This window comes from Panthera leo, chromosome B4 (assembly GCF_018350215.1).
Source record: "Panthera leo isolate Ple1 chromosome B4, P.leo_Ple1_pat1.1, whole genome shotgun sequence".
NCBI lineage: Eukaryota > Metazoa > Chordata > Mammalia > Carnivora > Felidae > Panthera > Panthera leo.
This window is the reverse complement of record NC_056685.1, coordinates 140623785-140647735: the sequence shown is the minus strand read 5'-3', so window position 1 is coordinate 140647735 and position 23951 is coordinate 140623785. Positions and strand designations below refer to the sequence as shown.

The 23951-nt window shown below is 65.0% G+C and overlaps 2 protein-coding genes across 4 annotated transcripts; one reads left to right on the top strand and one right to left on the bottom strand.

Annotated features, from left to right (window-relative positions):
- Window positions 1-3354: 3354 nt before the first annotated feature.
- CRELD2 (cysteine rich with EGF like domains 2) lies at window positions 3355-13115 on the bottom strand. 3 transcript variants are annotated; one of them, XM_042948159.1, is made up of 10 exons: window positions 12830-13110; window positions 12225-12307; window positions 11577-11687; window positions 10993-11084; window positions 9903-10079; window positions 9007-9102; window positions 6876-6959; window positions 5468-5563; window positions 4724-4870; window positions 3355-3643 (listed from the first exon to the last, which is right to left on the bottom strand). In XM_042948159.1, the coding sequence occupies exons 1-10, from the start codon at window positions 12962-12964 to the stop codon at window positions 3597-3599; spliced, it is 1068 nt and encodes a 355-aa protein (XP_042804093.1). In that variant the 5' UTR covers window positions 12965-13110; the 3' UTR covers window positions 3355-3596. The 3 variants fall into 3 exon arrangements, with proteins under 3 accessions (XP_042804093.1, XP_042804094.1, XP_042804095.1); XM_042948160.1 differs by lacking the exon at window positions 9007-9102 and having other exon boundaries at window positions 12830-13111; XM_042948161.1 differs by lacking the exons at window positions 3355-3643; window positions 4724-4870 and adding an exon at window positions 4878-5169 and having other exon boundaries at window positions 12830-13115.
- Window positions 11664-22751, top strand: ALG12 (ALG12 alpha-1,6-mannosyltransferase). The gene is given in 11 exon segments (XM_042948158.1): window positions 11664-11829; window positions 16930-17074; window positions 17077-17153; window positions 17225-17357; window positions 18633-18806; window positions 19460-19654; window positions 19984-20087; window positions 20492-20715; window positions 21711-21880; window positions 21983-22058; window positions 22184-22751. Coding segments are annotated over 10 exon segments (1479 nt in total). The 5' UTR covers window positions 11664-11829; window positions 16930-16986; the 3' UTR covers window positions 22422-22751.
- Window positions 22752-23951: the final 1200 nt, after the last annotated feature.

Genomic DNA, 23951 nt, shown 5'->3' with positions numbered 1-23951 from the left:
CACAGGGGACTCTGGGGCGGGCACGGGGGTGAACATTTTAAATCCCGCGTCCACACCTGCCGGAACATACCCACCGTGTGGCAGGTGGACAGAGCCCCTTGGCCGCGTGACAGCGGCCAGCCTGTCATCAGCTTGGGTGGCAAGCCGTGTTCATCGGGTGGCATGGCCGCGTACAGACAGAACGGCCAGGACAGTGGAGGTGATGGCTCCTCACGTGTCTGTCCTGTGGCTGAGCCCGGCACGGCTACCCCTAGTCAGCGTCACGGGGACGGAGGCCCGGGCCTGAGGTCAGCATCCCCCCAGCGAGGCGGGCGGTGGGGCAGGGGCGTTCTCCGTGGGGGCATCCCTGGCACTGAGGGTGCTGAACGGCTTCCTGCCCCCCCATCTTGAGCCAGTAGCACCCCCTCACCCAGTTGTGACCGATGCCCCCGGGGCCCCCAGTGGAAAACACCGGCTTACCAAACGTTTGCCCCTGTGGTGCAGGACCCCACGGAACGACACAGCAGACCGGGGGACCCGGGGCAGGGTGGGCCGTGACCACGGGGCTCTCACACACCACACTTCTGGAAGCTCCTGGCCTGACAGGGTACATACAGGCCACGCCCTGCGGGGCTGGAAGCCACGCCAGGACCCACATGCGGTGCTGTGTCCCCAGAGGAGGACACCTGTCCTCCAGGCCCCTCGTGCCCGGGGCCAGCAGGGGAGGCAGGCTGCCTGACGGTGGTCCTGAGGCCGGAGGAGGTGTCCCAGAGGCAAAGGGTGGGCCGGGTCGCTGCCCTGCAGGCCCCTCCGCAGGGGGTGTCCAGGGTGGGAAGAGGGAGCAGAGGGTCATCCGGTTTGGGCTCCCTGCCGGGCGCTGAGGCCACAGCGCAGGGTCATGGTGGCTGCGTCCTGCTTGGCTTCCTTTCTCCCTGTTTCTTCCACAGGTTTGATCTCCGTCGGCGAAGGGGACTGGGGGGGGGGGGGGGGGGTACCGCCCACAGAGTGTCCTGCCCTGGGACCTCAGCCCTCCTCAGGGCCACCCACCTCCGGCCCAGGCTCCAGTGGCGGCAGGGGAGCCCGGGGTGGTCCTGCAGCGCCACCTGCTGGCCGCGTCCCCACCAGCCGAGCCCGGCGGTGCCTCCGCCTGAGGGAGGGGTCCCCGCTGTCCATTTGCTATCCTTTCTGGCGGCCGACCTGGGGCCGGAGGGGGGTCCGCAGGGCCTCGGCAGGGGTCGCCACCAGGGATGGGGGGGTTCCACAGTCACCCGGAGACCCGGTTGGGACCCTGACGTTCAGGCTCGCAGCCCCTGCGTCCCTGCACCTTGGCACCTGGCTCCTGCCTGCACCTGAGCCCCACGCTGGGCCTGGCAAGGTGCTGCTGGGGTCAAGCCCGCCCTGCCCGCCACGCCTCACCCCAGTCCACCCCCTACACACACCAGGGGCTGCGTGGGGCCCTCCGCCTCCATCTCCAGGTCCCTTGTCTGGGGACGTGCTCCTGTTCACAGGCAAGGAGACTGAGGCTGGGGTGCTTGACCAGTGGCTCCAGACCTCAGCCTCAGAGCAGACAACCCCCGCCCCCCGCCAGGGAAGGGAAGTGACTTGGGGAAGGGGCCACTCTGAGGGGTGACAGCCGAGCAGAGAGGAGCCAGACCCAGTGTCCCCAGCAGGACGAAGGCCCTGACCTGGACCCTGCTCGGTAATTCCAGGAGCCAGGTCAGCCTGGCGCTTCCAGTCTCCCCCTGGGAGAGAGGCAGCGAAGGGGCTGGGGGCCCTGAGCGGAACGAGAGGGGGGTCAATGGGGCACACACCACGGGCCTGTGGCCACAGCTGCTGTCGGCACGGAGATGCCTACGCTGGCCCTATCCCTCCCCAGCGGCCCGGGCCGAGTGCCATGGTGGGGGTCCAGGGCGGGGCCTTGGTGGGGCAAAGGGCAGGGTTCAGACCCCACAGAGGACCCCACAGACCTCGGGGGGCCAACGTGGGGAGCCAGCTGCAGGGATGTCTTAGCATCCACAACGGCAGGGCCTGGCCCTTCCCACTGCCGGGAGACAGCCCCTCAGACACCTACCAAGGTCACCCGTGCAGCGGGGGGGAGGGGGCGCCACTGTCCACAGAGCCCTGGGAGGGGTGGGCTGCCGCCCAGGTGACCCACCAGGCAGACTCAGGACCCTCTGGGTTCCAACTGGAAACTGGGGTCGATTCCATGCCAGCCACGTGGCCTGTGGCTTTGGCTACTCGGGCCTGGCCTGGGTGCCACATGCCGACCTGCTCTGGCCTGGCCCTCTGCTGGGGCTCGGGCTGTGGAGGGAGCCCCTCACCCACCGGGGGCCTCCCTTCTGGGCCTCCCTGTCCTTGCCCCCACCTGTGCGGGGCTCTGCCAGCCCCTGGCTCTCAGGTTTGCCCTCCCTCCCTCCCTCCACGAAGCCCCCAGCCCACAGGGTTCCCTGGAAGCCGCCCAAGTACAGGGCTGCGTCCTCCCTTCCCAGTTCATGTGGCCGTCAGCTGTCTGGTGGTGACCTCTCCCACCACCGTGCTCCCACTGCCTGGACCTCCAGCCCGGTCCCCAGAGCGTGATGAAAGGGCTGTCTCCCGTGTGAACTCCCCAACAGGTCTGACCTAGACAAGAGCCGCAGGCTGGCCTTGCCCGGTCAACTCGGCCCTGTCTTCTAGGACTTCAGGGGCGCTTGGCCCGGGAGGGAACGCTCCCTGTCCCCCAGCACAGACATGGCAACAGAGCAAGGGAGGCCAGCCGAGGGGCACGGGGATCCGGGGAGAACCTGGGACAAGACTTGGGGCAGGGGTGTCCCCTGCGGCCACTGGGGTGCCCACCTTGGGCCCGCAGAGCAGGTACCACAAGATGTCACGAGGATGCCGAGGTCCTCGGTGCCAGGACAGCGGGAGACAGGAGGCCGCCTCCCGGGGTGACCCCCATGTGGACGGCAGTGGGGCGGGGGTAACGGCAGTGGGGCAGGCAGGGTGCTCGGGGAACCGGGCGTTCACGTGGGTGGGGGGTTCCTGGGGCGGCCGCGCCGACTGGTGGGCGGGGAGGGGGCCCTGGGAGGCCTCCCCGTGGAGCCACAGCCTGTATCATTCTCAGCTGCTTCATTCAAGGATGAGAAACTGGCCCTGGGGCTTGTGATGGACGCTTCTCTCCGGCTGTACCCTGCCCGAGGGCCCGTCGGTGGCACAGCTGTCCTGATCCCTTGTGCTGAAAGCCCAAGGCAGGCCGCCTCAGGGTGGGCAGGGCTGTGTCCTCTCCGTGCGGGGCGGTCAGGGGCGCCTTCCAGCCCCAGCGGGGGGGACAGCGACGGCGGACGGAGCTCACTCCGTCCCAAGTCGTTCGTGCTTTTCAGTGAGACAAACTCACACGTGTTCTGTGCCTGACTACCTCCAATGGTCAATTTTATTATAAAGAACGGTAGCAAAATATACAAATCTGCTCAAGAACAAGCAGGAACTGTGGTTTTTCCAGATGCCAGATGGGCACAAGTGTTTGAGGGGGAGCAGCTCGCCCTGGACCGTCCGTGGAGGAGCGCGGGTGTGGGGGCCGCCTTTCCCGGGCGTCAGTCTCAATAACTTAAAGGGCAGGTCCGGCTTCCGGCTCCGGACCCACGTCACAGATCTTCCCGCGCGGGCGGCTGCGTTGGGTCTTCTGGGACTTCTGCCAGGAAACAAACAGATCGGTTGGTAAAATCCCCGCACGAGGGCCCCGAGGCTGAGGCCGCCAGGTTTTCACGGGGCTGGGGCGGAGCGCGGGCACAAATGTCCCGACGGGGTGGCGCTGGCTCCTCCTGGACGTGGCGGCCCGCTGGCAACACAGCGGGGGGGGGGGGGGGGGGGGCGGCCAGGCGCTCCGGAATCAGCTGGGCGGGACGGGAGCCCGGATGATGGTGAGGGGCGTGGGCGGGGAGGCCACGCCGAAGCAGAGGTGGCGTGTGGCTGCTGTCCCGTCCTCTGCTGTGTCCTCGCTCCCTTTGGCGTCTGGTGCGCTCCTGTCCTTGGTGTTCGGGGTGTCCTACGAGGCTGTGCGCTCGCTGGGCTTTACCCCGCTCGGGGCCGGGGGCTCCTGGAGTCGGCGGCACAACCTACTCGCTGGGGAAGACGCCGTCCCTTCCACTCCGTGCTGTCACAGCACTTCTAGGAGCCTCGTGGGAAGAGCCACATCCCCCGAGAGCCGTGGTGACCTCCTAACCCCAGGAGCTGTCAACTGGGCCTAGTGTGCAAACGGGCTCTTTACAGATGATAAGGTAAGGTGAGGTCACTGGGGCGGGTCCTTCTCCAGTCACCGGTGTCCACACAGGGAGAGGGAAGCGTGGACACGCACAGGCCACGGGAAGGCCACGTGGACAGGGGTAGAGACTGGAGGGATGGGGCTGTAAGCCCCGGGGATCCAAGACGCACAGCCACCGGAAGCCGGAGGAGGCCAGGGTCCCTGCCCACGGGCTCAGAGCGGGTCCTGGCCTCAGGCCTCCGGGAAGCTGGCGCAGGGACCACGTGGGGACCGTCCGGTGGCTCCTCTGCCGTCAGCCCGCCTGCTGATTCCGGTGTCACTGACTCTGCTTCCCGCCCACACCTCAGTCTGTGCATGACCTCTGGGACTCCCCACGGGGACCGTCACCCTCTCGTCTTCCAGGAAGCCCAGCCATCACCCTCCCGGGGCCACTTTTCGTGTGTTTCCGAGCCGGCAGCTGTGGCCCGGTGGCCGGTGTCCCTGCCCGTGCTCCGCAGCCAGGCCACTCACCGTCCGCGGCGGTCTGCGTCCGCACACAGGCTGTTTCTGTCTCCTCGAAGCCCTCGGGGCACACGCACACGTAGCTCCCAGGGGTGTTGTAACAGTTCTCGCTTTCTCTCGTGCACACTTTTTCCGCCAGCGAGCACTCGTCTACGTCTGCGGTAAAGACATCCCACTGTAACCACTGTAACGGATTCCTCTGTTCGGCAGACACACGTCGTGATCACGAGATTCTCATAACTCGCTCGCGCACAGAAAGCCGAAGATCGGAAACATCTCGTCGGAGAAGAGAGGGAGAGGGCGGAGTTTAACAGAGGCGTCGGGGGTCAGGCCACGCGCGGCCGGAAAGCAGAGAAGCACGGCGCAGGCGAGGAGGCGGGAGGCCCGGCGTCAGCTCGCCCAGCGAGGTCGGTGGATTCGCTGCCCTTTTCCAAGTGGGTTCCAGCCGGCCCCAACTGTGGAGGGGACCACGGGGGCCGGGTCACCCCCGGCTGACGGGGAAACGGGGGTGGGGTGCGGGAGCCCCAGGCCACAGGATCACCAGCACCACGCACATGGCGGGGGGGGGGGGGGGGGGGGGGGGGGAGGCGTCTGCTGCTCCCGCGTCACACGCTCTTGAAGCTGGAGGAACGGGGTCTGTGGAGAAGAGCCGGAGCCGGCGCCCCCCGCCCCCCGGCTCGTCACGGGACCGGTCACATCGTGGCCTCCCTGCAGCGCTCCATCCCAGTCCAGCACAGACACAACCGCACTGACCTGCACACTGGCCGCTCTCCTTGGTGTAGCCCGGGACGCACTCTTTACACTGCTCTGGACCCTTCCCCGTGCAGCCCACACAGGTAGAATCACATTCTAGAAACAAGGGGGAAAGGCAATGACAACATCGGACGCTGTCCCGTGGGCACACGGGGTCTGGCGCCACGCCACGTGGGAACCCGGGTGCTCCGGCCTCTCCCACCCCACCCCCGCCGCCAAGCACGGGCTTCAGGCGGCAGGGCGGAGACTCAGCGACCGTGCACGGGAAGCCCACGGACAGGCACCCTCTGCACCCTCTTGCTGGAGCCGGTATCGGGGGGTGGCCGCCTGCCTCATGACGGGCGGCTGGGAGCTCAGTACGAATACCCTTCCCGGGTGAGGCCCACGCGTCACAGAGAGGGGCACACGCGGCACGTGGGGAGGCCCCCAGCCTCCCGGGGACGGCGTGGCCCTACAACGCACACCCCCAGAGCAGTTTGGAACCAGTGCGAGAAAACGGTGACCAACTCGAAAAGCTTTCATCTACCAAGGAATTCAAAGTGCGTAACCGCGGGAGAACTGGTCTGACTCAAACAGCCAGCGACGCAGGTCGTCGAAGAAACTGGCGGAGCCGGGACGTGCTCTGCAATCACACACACGCGTGTACGTGACGTGCACGACGTGACAGGACGGACGAAGACGGTCACGGCGTTGTTGAGTGAAAACGGCAAGGAGACACTGGGCAGCGTATCAGGACTGGTAACAGAGGCTCCCTCTCCGTGGAATTGATGGCTTTTAAATATCACTTTCAACTCATTTGAATTTTCTGTAACAAGTACCTATCGCTTGGGTTGCCACCTTAAACTTTTCTTTGAGAGAGAGAGAGAGGGGGCAGGGGCGCCCGTGCATAGGGACGTGCATGTGGGGGAGGGGCAGAGAGAGAGGGAGAACAAATCCCAAGCAGGCTCCACGCTCGGTGCAGAGCCCCACGCGGGGCTCAGTCTCACCACCCTGAGATCATGACCTGAGCCAAAATCAAGAGCTGGACGCTTAACCGACTGAGCCACCCAGGCGCCCATCACCTTCAACTTTCTAAAGTAGGTAGAGAGGCGCCTGGGTGGCTCAGTCGGTTGAGCGTTGAGCGTCCGACTTCGGCTCAGGTCGTGATCTCACAGTTCGTGGGTTCGAGCCCCACGTCGGGGTCTGTGTGGACGGCTCAGAGCCTGGAGCCTGCTGCGGATTCCGTGTCGTCTTCTCTCTGCCCCTCCCCTACTCGTGCTCTTTCTCTCTCAAAAATAAATAAACGTTAAAAAGAACTTAAAGTAGGTAGAACATAAGAAAGTCACGTGAACGTTTGAAAAGGGAGAATCGGCAGGGCCCAGGGCCCAGGAGGTGCGTGCCCGCCCCGGAGGAGCCCATGCCCAGGCACCTTCGCACGCGAACGAGCCGTTGACGTTCTCGCAGTACTGCTGGTCGCCGCACGGAGGCGTCTCGGCCGCGCACTCGTCCACGTCTGGAAGGCAGCGGCACAGCCGTGAGGGGCCGGCCCGGACCACCTTCGCGATGATGCAACCCGGGGCTGGGGCCGGACAGGGAGGTGGCCTCCCACGTGCAGGGGTGACAACCAGGGACGTTAAGCGGTCCCAGGGGAGGGGCCGCTGCGAGGGACCAACGGCTACCGCGTGAGCACTCTGTGCTTCCGCGTGGACTCGGATGAGCTCCAGGTCGGTGTCGGGGCCCCTCCCTCCCCACTGGAGGCATCAGGTACAAGCCTGACGCCCCTAACTGAGGGGCGAAACCAAAGCTGACATACGAGGGGAGGAGGGCACCCCGGCCTCGACCCGCCCCTCCTCCCGCCTGCCTGCCGGCATCCGGACCTGGGGAAGAGCCCCTGGGCCACTGCCAGACCCTCCCCGGGGCCTTCTGCAGGGCTGGGTTTGGAGCCAGTGCTCCGGGGCCCGCTGCGGCTCAGAAAAAGGACACAGCTGAAGCGGGCAGTGGCTACCAGGCTGGGTGGGGAGGCGATGGATGGGGAGAGCCAAGGCCCGGGGCCTCAGCTCGGGAGCGTGTGTGTCAGAAGGCATGCCTCCTCTCTGTGGCTGTGAAGCACCTGTGTGTGGCTCTCCAGGCCCAAGGGAGGTCTGTGCCTCAGTTTCCCTGCCAGTGGCCGCACACCAGCAGGTCCTGGAGAAAGGAGAGGGAGGGAGGGAGGGAGGGAGGAGAGAAGTGGGAGGAAGGGGACGAGGGCTGGAGGAGAAGAGAAGGGGGGGGAGAGAGAAGAGAAGAGAAGAGAAGAGAAGAGAAGAGAAGAGGGAAGGAGAAGAGGGGAGGAGGAGGAAGAAGAGAGAGAAGAGAGGATGGAAAGGATGGAAGAAGAAGAGAGAAAAAAGGGGAGAAAGAGAGGAGGAAAACAGGAGGAGGGGGTGGAGGGAAAGAGGAGGGGGAGGAGGATGAGGAGGGGGGAGGAGGGGGAGGAGGATGAGGAGGGGGGAGGAGGGGGAGGAGGAGGAGGGGGAGGAGGAGGGAGAAGGGGGAGGAGGGGGAGGAGGGAAGGAAGAGGGGGAGGAGGAGGAAGGGGGGAAGGGGGGAAGGGGGGAGGAGGGGGAGGAGGAGGAAGAGGGGAGGAGGGGGAAGAGGAGGAGGAAGGGGGGAAGGGGGAGGAGGAGGGGGAGGGGGGAGGAGGGAGGAGGGGGAGGGGGGAGGAAGGGGGAGGAGGAGGGGGAGGGGGAGGGGGGAGGAGGGGGGGGAGGAGGGGGAGGGGGGAGGGGGAGGGAGGAGGGAGGGGGAGGGAGGAGGGAGGGAGGAGGAGGGGGGAGGGGGGAGGGAGGAGGGAGGGAGGAGGAGGGAGGAGGGAGGGAGGAGGGAGGGAGGAGGAGGGAGGAGGGAGGGAGGAGGGAGGGAAGGAGGAGGGAGGGAGGGGGAGGGGGAAGGGGGAGGGGGAAGGGGGAGGGGGACGGGGGAGGGGGGATGGGGACGGGGGAGGGGGGACGGGGAGGGAGGGGGGAGGGGGAGGGAGGGGGGAGGGGGGAGGGAGGGGGGAGGGAGGGGGGGAGGGAGGGGGGGAGGGGGGAGGGGGGAGGGGAGGGGGGGAGGGGGGAGGGGGAGGAGGGGAGGGGGGAGGGGGGAGGGGGAGGAGGGGAGGGGGAGGGAGAGGGGAGGGGGGGAGGGGGAGGGAGGGGGGGGAGGGGGGAGGGAGGGGGGGGAGGGGGAGGGAGGGGGGAGGGAGGGGGAGGGAGGGGGGAGGGGGAGGGAGGAGGGGGAGGAGGAGGGGGGAGGAGGGGGAGGAGGGGGAGGAGGGAGAGGAGGAGGGGGAGGAGGGAGAGGAGGAGGGGGAGGAGGGAGAGGAGGAGGGGGAGGAGGGAGAGGAGGAGGGGGAGGAGGGAGAGGAGGAGGGGGAGGAGGGAGAGGAGGAGGGGGAGGAGGGAGAGGAGGAGGAGGGGGAGGAGGAGGGGGAGGAGGAGGGGGAGGAGGAGGGGGGAGGAGGGGAGGGGGAGGGGGGAGGGGGGGGGGAGGGAGGAGGGAAGGCCAGGCCCCAGGAGCCCACGCAGCCTCAGCCTCACCCACGCAGGCGCCGTCCTCCTGCGCCCAGCCCTCTTGGCACTGGCCGCAGTCTCTGTTGGTGGGGCCCGTGCACATCTTACACGACTCGTCACAGGCTGGAAAGCAGAGGCGGGACGGCCGCCAGTAAGCGTAAATCCCGCTCTGAGTAACGAGCGCGACGCAGAGATCATCTCAGAAAGTAGGGATTTACCTTCAGTGGAACGAAAACAAAACCCAGAAACAAATGAGGAAGAAACCCCCGAAAGCGGCCCTCGGTCGACGAGAGAAAAAACCACTCTTGCGACTCGTGATCCGGACGGGGGGCTCTCTCCTCGACTCCAGGGAAATAGTTGAGGGCCTGAGCGCTCACCCAGAGCGCCCAGGACACCTCCGAAGACCCAGGTAGGAGAGCCCCCGTACTCGATGCCGAGACGCTGTGTCCTCTCAAGGGGACCTGGGGCCGGGAGGTCCCGCCACGTGACCTCAGCCCCCCGTTCCCGCACGTGCCCCCCCCCCCCACCTCCTGCAGCGACGCGGGCTGGGGCCCAGAGTGGCCTTGGCTCACTCCAGACGCTCCGCCTCGGTGACCGCGCGCTGACGACAGCTGCAGAGGGAGGGCAAGCCCGCGAGGGGACACTAAAGGCAGCAGGTCACCAGGAGCCCGATGAGCATGGCTGTGACACACCGTCCACCCTCCCCTCCTTCTCCGGAGGACGTCGGGAGAACGGGACTCACTTCCCTCCCGGGGGCTGTTTAGGGCTGGGAGGCAAGAGCACCGCGGCCCATCCTCCTGCTTCCCTTCCCGTGGCTCCTGCGTGCCCCCCGGGCTCCCGGGATGTGGGTAAGAGCCAAGGGATGCGTCTGTCGCGCCGAGGACTGTGGGCTGAAGCCCTGGCCACCCGCGCTGCTGCGGTACCTGTGCAGATGCTGTGCGTCTCATTCCTCAGCGAGCTGAAGTAGCCGTCCACGCAGTCGGTGCACGTGGCCCCCTGGTACCCAGGGTGGCACTGGCAGGACCCGTCCCCTTGCCTGCTGCCGTCCCCGCTGCAGTGCCCGTTCCCGCTGCAGGGCCTCTGGGACCCGCCCTGGCACGCTGGGGGCGACACAGACCCACCGCTCACAGCTCAGCCCCGGGGCGGGGGCTGGGCTCACATCCAGAGGACGCCCACCCACCCCCCGCTCACAAAGTAGCTTTCTGGAAGTCCCGCTAAAATCCAAGCCACGCTTCGCCCCCAGAACAAGCGCCTGGGGTTGGGATTTACAGGAGCCTGCATGCGACCCGGGGGGCCTGTGGGCATGTGGGTCACTGCCCGGGAGCCAGCCGGGGGCTCTGGGCAGCCTCACCTGAAACCCGGGGACAAGGATGCTCACATGTGGAGCGAGTAGGACTGCTTGGGACCATGACATCGGCCCGCTGCAGCCCCGTGGCAGCGGGACGGGAGGAAAGGTAGGCAGTAGGGGGCCGAGGCCAGGGAGAGAGTCTGAACTTGGAAAATGTGCCACTTGATCCAGCTGATCAAGGTGAGTGACTTTGGTGGCTTCGGTTTCGAAGTCCACGTCTTGACGTAAGAGCGTGGCTTCCCTACTTAAGGCTGGCACGATGCATCCATCCCGACAGATGTGACTGCCCCCCCCCCCCCCCCGCCCCAGACTTGTCTCTGCTCCTCCGTGGGCAGAGCTGGGCCGGGGGCCACGCAAGCCACAGAGCCAACTCCTTGCACTCAGGGGGCAGCGCCCATGCGGGCAGGTTAAAACTGGCCCACAGGTGGACTACGGGAGGTCTGTAGACCCTGAATTAGAAGCCCAGTTGGGATCAGATGCTCAGAGCGGTGCGGCCCAAAGGAGAAGGTCCCTGGGGTGAGGGCAGCAGCGACACAGCAGCCCCAGGGCCAGGTGGAGGTGGCATGGACTGTCCCTTTGCCGACCCTGCTCCCACCCGCCCGGGAATCACCACACGGGCACCGGCAATGACCCGGGGCACTTGAGACTCCCCGAGAAAAACATACCAAGGCAGTCCGGCCCGTACGTTCCTGGCGAACAGCAAACTTCCAGGGTTTTCACACAAAACCATTCAAATAAGTCAGGATACTCCTTCTTCCTGAGGAATCGAAAACGCGCTCGTTAAAGCTCACGTGACAGATTTCTTCAACACAAAATCATAGTTTGTGACGACGTGTGCTCCAGGGTATCGTAACGTCAGGGAAACACCAGTGCAGGCGGGACGGACTTCTCCAGTTACGGACCTCACCGGGATCATCGTGTTAAGGTAATAAGAGATGCTAACGTGCGGACAAGAGAGAAGACGCGCGTGTGGAAACTCTCGGAGGTCTGAAATTATTTCAAAATTATGAATTAAAAAATAAGAAGCCACTGGTGTGTTTCAACGAACACCCGGGGAGAGCAGGGTTGGGGTGGGGGGGCCGGAGAGCCAGGCTGGGGCACGCGAGGGGGCCCAGGTAACGGGGCGGGGGGTGCGGGAGATACACTGGGTGTAGGGGTGCAGGGCTGGGGAATGGGGGGGCCCTGGGGTCTGGGGAACAGGGTGGGGGGTGCAGGGGTGTGGGGGGCGCAGGGGGTGTGGGACACTCACAGCCTCAGCCACCAGGCCTCCAGGCGTTCCTCATGCTCCTCTAGCATGCTGTGACAGTCGAAGTCGCTGCTGCCACACAGGCTCTCCATGATCTCCAGCAGCCGGACCTCGCTGAAACACAAGCCCATCAGCACCACAGAGTGAGAAGGCGAGTCGAGGCGTCGGTGTGCATCCCACAGGACATCCCCCCTTGGCGCAAGGCGGGAAGGACGGTGGCACTTCAGTAGGAAAAGACCCTCAGCAGACACATCAGGTGGGCTGGGTGCCCTGTGACGAATGAAACTCAGAGAACAGGTGGTCGTGCGGCAGGTGTGGGGCCCACCAGGGGAGCCCCGGAAGTTGGGGGCAGGGGCTGGAGTCCTGGGTGGAGGAGAGAGGGCTAAGCCCACCAGCAGGGGAAGCCAGTGACATTTCAAGTGGGGGGACTCACCGTCCAGGATGCATCATTAAGAGACCACCCAGTCCACTGTGTGCGGACTGGATACGGGGAAAAGTGTGGAAGCCAAAAGGCCATGTAGGGGCCAGCAGACAGGTGACGCTATGGGAGGGACCCTTCCGTGTATTTGTCATCAACGCGGGTGACAACGTTCACAGGAACACGTCAAGTACCAAAGCTGGGCTGCCCAGAGCAGGGGTGGTGGCACCCACCTGAATTCATACTTGGATAGCGCCTTTTCCTCCCAAGCCGTGTTCCCGCCGCCAAAGTTCTTCTTTGCGGTGTCCGCCATTCCCTGCGGGGACACGGTGGAGACGGGGCTCAGTGCCGCGGCCCCCACCCACGTCCGTTGTGAGAGCAACCCTAGTCCATCATGGTGACTCCCCAAGCCCACTGACAGGTCGCCGCCATTCATTGCGTGGGTGATCCTGGGTCCATCACGAGGGTGATGTCCGTGTCAGGACTGACTCTGGCCCATCTCTGGGCTACCCTGGGTCCCTGACCCTGGTCCCTTGTGGGCTGACCTCAGGTCCATGATGGAGTGACTCCGGCCCACTCAGGGTGACCCCGGCCCACGGAGGGGTTACCCTGGATCCTTGATCCTCGTCCGTTGTGGGTTGACCTCAGGTCCACGGTGGAGTGACTCCGGCCCATCTCGGGGTGACCCTCGACCGTTGTGGGCCGACCCGGATCCACCGCAGGCTTACCCTGGGTCCAGGACCCCGATCCATCGCGGGACGACCCCGGCCCCGCCGCCCCCCAAGGCCGGTCCCGACCCCGACCCCGACCCCGCGTCTGCGTGGGGTGACCGGCCCACCTGGTTGAACTTGTCCACCAGCTCCCGGCAGCGCTTGCAGGGCGTCGCCTTCTTGGCGGTCTCACCAGGCGGCGGCGGCAGCAGCAGCAGCAGCAGCAGCAGCAGCCCCAGCGCGGCCGGGGTAGGGGGGCGCATGGCGGGCCGAGGCGGGCAGCGTTGCGCAGGACGCGGCCGCGCGGGCACTGGCCGAGGTCCGGCGGGAAGCGGCGCAGCGCTCGGCCTCTGCGGCCGCCCACCGCTCCGCGGTGCCGGCAGTTCCCGGGGCTACTTGACGGTGCCGGGCGGGATCCCGCCCCGCGCCAGCCCTCGCGCCGCTATTGGTCGGAGGGACCCACCCCGTCCTCATGTGGCCCAATCCGGGCTCGCCACGAGAAGCGACCAATAAGAAGACCCCGGGTCAGCGTCCAGCGGGGAGGGGGTGGGGACGGGGGCGTGGAAATCGGAGCCTGCCCCTCGCGCGCACCGGCCGCGGCGGCCATCTTTACTCCGGGCAGGGAGGGCGTCCCGCTGCGGTGGTAGCGAGGTTTTGGTGGCCATGTTAGGTTTGGGCAAGGGCTTCGTGTCCGTTCTCCGCTTCCGCCACCCCGCTTCCGGCCGCGGGCTGCCTAGGGCGCCGCGCATCGAGGGACGCCGCCGGCGGCAGGCGAGGTCAGCGCGCGGTACCGCGGCCGGGGCTCTCGGGACGGGCGGAGGGCGGGGGCGGGACGCGGGCTCTCGGTGCGGGCGGCGGGGACCCCGAACCGGCGCTCGCGTCGCGCTCCTCCGTCCTCAGCGCCGGTGCTCCTCGCCGGGAGCCTGGGGACAGTGTCCTGGGGCCCAGGTCCCGCGTTTCCCTGCCTGCCCGAGGCCGCTGGCTCGGGAACCGAGGTGGAAATGGAACTGAGACGGGCGCGATCTGGGTTCCAGCGACGAAGCGCCGAAGGAGGACGCTCCACAGGGTGGCTACTGGTCTGCGGTGCACCGGGCCGCTTGTGTGCCCGGTGTGAGCGGAGCCCTCAGCACCCGCAGTGGCAGGGGCCGGACGGCCTTCACGGGTCGCCTCCTCAGCGGAGACGAACCGGGCCTGTCCACCTGTGCGCGCCCGGGCTGACCCGCGCGGCCGGACATGCGCTCACGCCCTCCGCCCGGTTTCTGTGCCCGCTGCCCGCCCGCCCGTCCCGGCCCGGCCAGCGTCCCGGCCCGGCCAGCGTCCCGGCCCAGCGTCGGCAGTGCTGGCGTCCTCCGGGATCAGGGGCGCACCTGCTGCTTGTGCCCGTGGTCGGTCCTCAGCCGAGAACACACAGTCCTGGGGCTGAGAAGCCCCTGTGGCGAGGGAGCCCGGAGTCCCGCACACACGTGTGCCCCTCACAGCTTGTGAGAGGACAGAATGGGGTTCCCTGCAGGGGAGCGTGCTCTGGGCCCCACACACAGGGGGTCTGTGGGCAGGCGGGTTCTTAGCTGACCTGGGACCGCTGTGAGCGGAGTCAGGTTCCCGCCAAGCAGCATTTCTCCCGCAGCCGTTTGCACAGCTTGGTGTGTAAATGCTTTCTATTTCTTTAACTTTTTTTTTTTTTTTCCATACCAGTAAGAGGAACAGAGAATAGTGTGTGAATATTCTGTGGTCTCCTTGGCTTCATTGGAAATTAAAACGTTAATGCTGGTTTTTTGGTTTTTTTTTTTAATGTGGAGAGAGAGCGCGCATGAGCAGGGGAGGGGCAGAGAGGGAGAGAGAGAATCCCAAGCGGGCTCACACTGTCAGCGCAGACAGAGCCCCGCTCGGGGCTCGAACTCAGGAGCCGTGAGATCATGACCTGAGCCGAAATCAAGAGTCAGATGCTTAACCGGCTGAGCCACCCAGGTGCCCCAGTGCTAATGTACTTTTAATGAAAACGTAAGCTGGCGTGATGAGACCCACGTTGAAGAGTTTTACCGAATTTCTTCTCCAAGTAGTTTGTTGAGCACCTACTGTGCGCCAGGCTCTGCTGCTAGAACCGTGAATCAGCCACGCAGGCCCTGCCCCCAGGACATGAGCCCAGCAGGGAGACAGTCAGCCACGTTTCATTCACATGTGGGCTCCTGTGATGACCAGAGTCCATCCTTGCTGAGGGTACTGGGGGCGGGGGGGGTGGGGTGGTGGACCAGAGAAATCCCATCAAGGAGCTTACACGTTAGAAAGAGGGAGACAAATTGGGGCGCCTGGGTGGCTCAGTCGGTTGAGCATCTGGCTTCAACGTAGGTCATGATCTCTCGGTTCGTGGGTTTGAGCCTCGCTGTGCTGACAGCTCAGAGCCTGGAGTCTTCTCTGGATTCTGTGTCCCCCTCTCTCTCTCTCTGTCCCCTCCCCTGCTCATGCTCTGTCTCTCTCTGTTAAAATTAATTAAACGTTTAAAAAAGGTTTAAAGAAAGAAGGAGACAAATTATAACACCCTTGTTCATCCATGGTTTTTATATCTGGAAAGAGAAAAACTTAGGTTACTTTTGAGGGAACTGCTACTTTGGTCGTTCTTAATTATTAAAGCCCTTTTCCCCCCTTCCTGGCCCCACCTCACCACCGCCAGCATTGCCACATCAGGCAGGATTCCTGCTCCTTCCATTCCATGGATTGTCCTTCCCTTGTTGATTCCCCCCCAGTTGCCACCTTTGGAGACTACAGACTTCTTCTTTTTTTTTTTTTTTTTTTTTTTAATTTTTAAAAATTGTTTCTTTATTTTGAGAGACAGAGACAGAGAGTGAGCAGGGGAAGGGCAGAGAGGGAGACAGAATCCGAAGCAGGGTCCGGGCTCTGTGCTGACAGCTGAGAGCTCAAACCCACGAATCGTGAGATCATGAGCTGAGCTGAAGTCAGACCCTTCATCGACTGAGCCACCCAGGCGCTCCTGGAGGCTGCAGACTTCCGAAATCTCTCTCTAATCACAAGGTAGTTTTAGGGGGACCTGGGTAGCTCAGTCGGTTAAGCGTTGACAGTTTCTGCTCACGGTTCCTGAGATCGAGCCCCGTGCTGGGCTCCACGTTTGGTGTGGAGCCTGCTTGGGATTCTCTCCCTCCCCCTCCCTCTGCCCCTACCCTGCATGCGTGTGTGCACACGTGTTCTCCCTCTTTCTCTCTCTCAAATGAAAAAATAAATAAGAAAAAAAGTAGTTTCAGCAAACAGTAAGCACTCTGTCCTTTCTCTTCTGGCCTTTCTGGTTCTGATCAAATAAAACCCAACCTGTTTTAAGAGTAGCCAGAAACACGAAGAAGAATGTGCCGTCTTCCCCCCGCACAAGCGGGACAATCTCGGTGTCTCCTGGGAAGCTTTGTGCTGTAGGCTCTTCCCCAAATCGTCCTGCTGTATTTGGGTGATTTGGGGATCCACTGCAGACACGTCTGTCTGAACACCTCAGGGACACGCTCATGCTCTTTGTCACCTGCATGTTCACCTTGGTGACCGGCGTGGTGCCTCTCAGGGGCTCCCCACAGCTTCCGGCGGGCAGGCGTCCACAGCTCCTGTCCGGTTGTACCTGGACTGCGGGGGCTTCGTGGGCTGTCCTGACCCTGTGTGCCACCTCCTGCCCTCCTGTGGCTACCCCTCTGTCATCCCCCAGACGCATCCCTCCCACCCTACAGCTGCCTGTCCCGGGGTCTCTCAGCCCGTACCGTGGGGCCCTGCTGTCCCGCCGGGGTTGAGCCTCTCAACTGCAGGGGCCGTCCCGCTGCCCTCCAGAGCCTGGGTCCGCCCGGGGCCCGGCCACGTGGAGGACTGACTCAGTTCTGCAAATAAAGTCTTCCTGGAAAAATACACAGCTTGAAGCCTGAGCCAGCCGGTTAAAGTGTGGAAGGGGCGTCTGGGTGGCTCAGGCTGTGTCCGACTCTTGATCTCAGCTCAGGTCTTGATCTCAGTCAGGGTCACGAGTTCAAGCCCCGCGTGGGGCTCCGCGCTCGGTGTGAAGCTTGCTTTTAAAAAAACGTGAAAGGCGCTCAGGCGTGATTTTTCCTTGAATCCTCTAGTTGGAGGCCTTCTGATCTACAGAAGTGACAGCAGTAGTTCAAAGAGTTCACACTCCCCCTTCACCTGGATCCCCGGGTGTTAACTCACGTGTGACTGTGGAAACTCAGCGATCTGCATTTTCGTTTTGCCCCAGTGCTCACAGGGCAGCAGCGTTGATGGTCGCTGAAGGCACGTGAAGCGGGACATCGCCATGGCGGGGAAGAGGCCGTCGGGCCCAGGCCGGCAGCGCTGGCTGCTGGGGCTGCTGGCGGCCGTGGGCGCCATCCACCTCTTCACCTGCCCTACTCCAAAGTGGAGGAGAGCTTTAGTCTGCAGGCCGTGCACGACCTGCTCTACCACCGGCTGGACGTGGACAAGGTGAGCGCCCGCGTCCCGGGCCGTGCGGCACCCCTGCGAGACGTCCGCTGACTCCCCCCTTCTCCCTGCAGTATGACCACCTCGAGTTCCCCGGCGTGGTCCCCAGGACGTTCCTCGGGCCGCTGGCCATGGCGGTGCTGTCCAGCCCTGCGGTCTGTGTGCTGTCCCTGCTGCAAGCGCCCAAGTTCTATTCTCAGCTAGTAGGTAAGGGGGAGTCCGGACGAGGACAGGTGAGGAGCCGTGCGAAGTCGGGGCTTCGGTCGGCCGGGCTGAGGCCCCCCTCCTTCTGGGCCGTCCTTCCGTCAGAACCCAGGCTGCTTCGTGCGGTGGTCCAAGCTCGGGTGGAGGCCCGAAGTCAGCCCCTTCTGGGCCGTGACCCGGGACAGGTAACTGGGCACCTGTCCACCTGTTCCCGAGACCATGAGGTGAGGGTGCCAGCTGGCCCTGCCCCGGCCGCGGCGGCCGGAGGGGAAGCGGGCGAGATGCACCTCCGGGGGTGGCCGCAGAGGGGCCGGCGGCCACACCTGGAGAGCCGTCCACCCAGGCGGTACGGCGCCTGCATTGGAGGCCTCACTTCCCCCACCTGGAGGCCACCGTCCACAGGGCTTTGTGCAGAGCGTTCTGGGGCTGTGTGCCCATGTATTTTTTAAAACCAAATTCAGAACATTCTGTGTATCTCTCTCTGAAACGTCATTTTTGGTCGATAGTCACCAGTTTTCCATTTTGGTGAATTTTTAAAAACTTATTTTAAGAAAATTTTTTTTAGACAGAGATAAGAGTGCGAGTTGGGGAGGGGCAGAGAGAGAGGGAGACACAGAATCAGAAGCAGGCTCCAGGTCTGAGCTGTCAGCACACAGCCCGACGTGGGGCTCGAACCCACAACCTGTGAGATCATGACCTGAGCCGAAGTCGGACGCTCCACCAACTGAGCCACCCAGGCGCCCCATTTCGGTAAATTTTTATCGTGGCTGTACCCAGACGACATTTGGATCTCCCCCGCTAAGTCAGACACGCTCTCCAGCTAGTTTGTCGGCCTCACGGGCAGGATGTTAAAGACACAGATCCCCGGGGGAGAAGCAGGCCTGCTTCCTGAGAGAACAGATTAGGAAATGGAAATCCGCCGCCATGGGGGGCGGCTGCACAGGCTGGGCTGGTTCAGGGGTGTCGGGGAGCCCCGGATAGTCTCCCCGCCTGGGGAAGGGTGGCCCTGGACACGTCCTGTCCCTGTGGCGTGGGCAGTGCTGATGATGCCGCGCCTGTCACGCGGTCCTGCAGACGCCGCCTGCTCTGCCCGGTGGCCGTGTCCCCCCGAGCCCCCTCCCCAGGCCGCATGGTCCCGGCAGAGCTTCAGGGTCCCCTCCTTCGAGGTGGTCTCACTGCTACTTGGTCGTCAACTTGCACCGCCAGCGGCACTGGCGGAGACCTGCTTTGCCGGCGTCCTGCACGCTGTGGGTCACTCACGGTGCCCTCTTTGTTTAGTCAGAGCCGTCCTGGGACTCGGCGTGATCTCGGGACTCTGGACTTTACAAAGAGAAGTGAGGCGGCAGTTTGGGGCCACGGTGGCCACCATGTTCTGCTGGGTGACGGCCACACAGTTCCACCTGATGTTCTACTGCACCCGGACGCTCCCCAACGTGCTGGCCCTGTCCGTGGGTAGGCGCTTGCCGAGCCGCACTCTCGCTGGGGACCACGGGGCGGGGCGTACCGGCCCGGCGAGGGGGTGTCTGTCAGAAATGCCCGGCGACGGGAAGCGGGGGCCTCTTCTTGGTGCCGGATGGAGGCACGCTTCCCCGCACGTGGCCGGGGCCGCCTGCGAGGGTCTCCCCGGCCTGTGGACAGCTCTGTCCGAGCGTCCTGGGGGTGACCCAGGCAGACGGGGGGAGGCCAAGTGTGGGTAGGAGGGGGGGCCGTGGATGGCGTGGGTTTGGGGGGGGGTGGTCTGTGCCGATCGGGGCAGGGTGTGGCCCGGACGTCCGCGTGCCCGGGGAAGGTGGCAGGCAGGGTGCCCGTCCGAATGAACCCCGCGGGGGGCCAGCGGGACACGCCGCAGGCCCGGGTGCGCAGGAGAGGAGGGGAGGCGCTGGGCGCGTGGAGCCTGGGGGGTTTCAGGGCACGCGGGGGCCAGGTGCCGTCAGGCCTGAGAAGCGGCCCCAGGCTGTGTGGTGGCGCCGTGGCGCGGGAGCCGTGGCCGGCCCCGTGTCAGCAGATCTGGGTCTGAGCGGCGTGTGCCGTCCTCTGGCGGGTTCTGCGTGGCTTTCGCCGGGAGGAAGCAAGTCGGCCTGCTTCGGGCACCCCGTGTCTTGCAGTCCTTCCCGCCCTCACGGCCTGGCTGCAGCTGAAGTGGGCCCGCTTCATCCGGCTCTCGGCGTTCGCCATCCTGGTGTTCCGGGCGGAGCTGAGCCTGTTCCTGGGCCTCGTGCTGCTGCTGCTGCTGCGCTCGCGGAGGGTGACGGTGGCGCGGGCCTTGCGCTGCGCCCTGCCGGCCGGGGCTCTCTGCTTAGGTGAGTGGGAGCCGCCGTGGGCTGCTGTGACTGAAGGCGGGGCTCTCGGGAGAGCTGGCCTTCATGTCCCGCGGAGATAAAATGTCTTGGCGCCTCCATCCGCGGGCCGCCCTCGTCCTGGCCGGGAGGGGCGGCTGGCCCCGTCGGGGGAGCCGAGGTCCCGACGCGCCATGCCCCTCTGGAGCAGGGGGCTCGTGGCCGACGCGGCTGCTTCACGGGACGTTGACCTGCGACCTGGGGCTCTGGGGCTGCTGTTCACGCCGCGGCGGCGACGTCCGAGTGGCTCAGGTGGCCGTGTTCTTTCCTGAGGGACTCCTTTATCTTACCAGGACTGACCGTCGCCGTGGACTCCTGTTTTTGGCGAAGTCTCGTGTGGCCGGAGGGAAAGGTGCTTTGGTACAACACCATCCTGAACAAAAGTTCCAACTGGGGAGTATCCTTCCCGTGTGTCTGCGGGGCAGCCTGCAGGGTGGGGCGGGGTGGTCGTCCCCCCTCCCCCCTCATCCTCCCCCCTCCCCTCCCCCCCTCCCCTCCTCCCCTCCCCGGTCCTCAGGCAGCCGCACCTGCCGAGACACCGCCCTGCTGTTGGGCGCCATTTCCCCTTTAGCCTTCGGGACGGTCTTTAGCGGGAGCCCGTAGCGTTTTGCTGCGGAACCCGACAGCGTACACACGGGCGGGTAGGACAGCGCGCGAGTCCCCGGCACACCCGTCCCACCGGCACGAGCTGTTCTGCAGCCAGGGGGAGGGACGGGTGGCGGGGGGTCCCAGGTGCCGCGGGCAGGAGCGCCTGTCGGCCGTGGCTCGCCGGCGTGCGGCTCCTTGACCCTGCCCCCGCAGACCTCGCCGCTGCTGTGGTATTTCTACTCGGCCCTGCCCCGCGGCCTGGGCTGCAGCCTGCTGTTCGTGCCGCTGGGCGCCGCGGACAGGCGGGCCCTGGCGCTGCTGCTGCCCTCGCTGGGCTTCGTGGCCCTGTACTCGCTGCTGCCGCACAAGGAGCTGCGGTTCATCATCTACTCCTTCCCTGTGCTCAACATCGTGGCCGCCAGGGGCTGCGCCTGCCTGTGAGCGTCCCGCCGCCCCCGCAGCCGCGCCGCACGCGCCCGCTGTCACGTGGGGAGGTGTTGAAGGAGGAGGGCCCGGGGTTGGGACGGGCTGGCCTCCCACCCACCGTGTCGGTGGGGCTGTGGTCAGTCGGGCTGGTCTCCGCGTGGCTGTGCTGACAGTCCCGGGCTCGGTCACCTGGGGGAGGACGTGCCCGGAGTGGCCCCCGCGCGGGGCGGCCGAGCGGGCTTCGGCCGGGCGGATGGTCTCCAGGGCTGACTTCGCTGAAGGGCCAGGCCCCACCGAGCAGAGAGCGGCAGAGCGGATGACAGGGGAAGGGTCAGGGAAGCGCTCGACCCACGGGCGTGGGGCACAAGGTGGTGTGGGGGTTTCCGAGGGAGGGGGATGGCCCGGCGACAGAACGAAGGTGCCCCAAGGAGGGCGCCCGGGATAAGGCAGGCTGGTCGAGCGGGGCTGCCCTTCCCTGGAGCACGGCGGTCACTGCCACGGTAGGAACAGGAGTGACGCGGCCGCTCGGCCGGGCTGAGGGCGCAGAGGGTGTGGCCGGGAGAGGAGGCCCCGCCGCACGGCCCCCGCAGGAGCCGGGAGCCAGGAGTAGGCCGTGCTGTCAGAGAACTAACGCCCGTGAAGGGCAGGAAGCGCCTTGTGCCCGCTCTGCTCCGGGCCTCAGCCCGGGCTCAGCCCCGGGCTCCATCTGGGTTCACTGGCGGGCGTGGTGCTGGAGGGACGTGCACCCGGCCCGAGGCCACAGGGGGAGCTGCTCAGAGCAGCGGGCGGATTCCATCTCGAGGGCTGGGACGGGAGGGAGGAGGACTCCGTTCATGGAAAATCTGGGCGTCTCAGGTTAGCGAAGCTGGGGCGAACCATGGACAGACTGTTCAGGAGTCCGTGACTGTGCGGGAAGGGGGTTCAGTTCTTGAAACGAGGCCGCAGACTCCACAGGCTGGTGTTGCCGGGGGAGAGCAAGCCTTTCCGTGAAACGCGCTCTTTCCAGGCTGAACAACTACAGGAAGTCTTGGCTGTATAAAGTGGGTTCCGCCCTTGTGGTAGGACACCTGGTGGTGAATGCCATGTACTCGGCCACGGCCCTGTACGTGTCCCACTTCAACTATCCTGGCGGTGTCGCGATGCAGCGGCTGCACGAGCTGGTGGCCCCCGGGACAGGTGGGTGCTTGGGGCCGAGCTGGGCCAGCTGCGGCTCTGGCGGGGGGGGGGAGGGGGAACCCCAGCTCGCCATGCTGACTGAACACGCGTGGTTGTCCACAGATGTCGTCGTGCACATCGACGTGGCCGCCGCACAGACCGGTGTGTCTCGGTTTCTAGAAGTCAACAGCGCCTGGAGGTACGTTCCCGCCAGTTGTGACTGCGGGCGGTGGCGCTCCTCGCAGAGGCCACGTGGGGGCTCCCTGGGGGCATCCGGGCACTGGCGTGGGACCACAGGTGCACGGTCACGCTCTTCCCTCGCAGGTACGAGAAAAAGGAAGATGTGCAGCCTGGGTCGGGGCGTATGCTGGCCTACACGCACCTCCTCGTGGAGGCGGCCCCTGCGCAGCTGGCCCTCTACAGGGACACCCACCGGGTCCTGGCCAGCATCGCGGGCACCACCGGGGTGAGTCTGAACCTGACCCGACTGCCTCCATTTGACGTCAACCTGCAGACAAAGCTGGTGCTCCTCGAGAGGCTCCGCCGGCCTCCTGGCAAATGAGACGATGCGGAGAGCCGAACCGGGGACGTGCCCCGGACGTAGCCCTCAGGGAACAGGCCGGGGTCCTCCACGGCCAGCCCAGACCGAGCACGGCCAGCGGGGACCGCGGGCCTCACCCGGGGGCCTCTCGGAGCACCTGAAAAAGCGCCCCTTCGGGGGAGCTCGTGTGAGACTTGGTGTCGAGGCAGCACCGCTGGACGGCGTCCCCCGCCCACGCCCCGAGCCGCAGGGAGAATCCTTCGTGGGCACAGACACGCCATGGCGTGGCAGCTCACGTGAAATTGTGGGAATTTAAAGAGGATGGAGAATAAAAATTTGAATGTTTCCTTATTAGAGATTTAACGATACGTGGTATTTCTAGAGGCTGCCTCCGCGTAGGTTGCGTTTTATGTGGTAACTTCGGCATCTTTACGCTTCATCGCCCGAGAATTTATTAAGGACCCAAAATGCATCTGATGCCACCAGACGCCGAAGACGATGCAGGGAAACGGGTGCGCTGCACACACATGCACACACCGTGTGTGCTCACGCCACGTGCACACACGTACCGTGCACACTCACCACGCGCACTCCTACCACGCACAGGCACACGTCACACCACGCGTGCTCACACTTCATCCACGTCACTCATACCACACACGTACCACGTGTGTACACACACCATGCACACACACACGTACTCATACTGCACACACGCGTGCACCGTGTGCTCATGCCGCACACGCGCACACGTCACGTGCACCCTACCACATGCACTCGTGCCACACACACACACGTGCTCACGTGCACAAAGAAAGGCTACCTTTTCCGAGCCACTCGAGAGAGTAGCTCTCGGCACGGAGCACCTCCGCGTGTCCTAGGAGGGAGGCGACGGCCTCACCCCCCTGTAGCTGCTGGGTCTCCACCGCAGCCGACAGGCAGTGTGGGCGCAGACATGTCCGCTGGGCGCACCTGCTCCAGCCTCTCCCCGACTCGATGTCGTCCGACGATCCCCGTGGAGGCTGGCCTTTGCAGCACCCCCCGCCTCCGGCTGGTGCCCAACACTCTATGCGAGCCAGCTCCCGCCTTTCCCCTTTTGTCTCATTGTCCCAGTGTTTATTATGTACGTATTACCGGCATTTATCACTCATTTATAATTGGTCGGGGCTCAGATATTTGTCATCGGTTATCAGCATGCATCCGTGGATCGCTGCCGGGCCTCACGCTGTGCCGGGGTCGCACGGGGAGCTGTCATGTTGTGACGTGTCATTGCTTCCCTACTTTCCGGCACAAGGCTCTCGGGTCCCTCTGTCCCAGCCCAGAAATCAGCCATTTGTCCGAGGGGCCCTGCCTCCTCTTGGGGAATGGTCGTGGAGACTGAGGCCTGGGTGCAAAACCTGCGTGCTGCTTTCAAGATGTCTGTTTTTAGGCCGTGTCTGTGGACAGCGAGGGAGGACGGGCACACCCACACGCACACACCTATGTGCACTTTTGAGAGACCACGGTGCCATGCCGACACCTCCAGTTCCACCTCCGTGGGCTCGTTTGCCT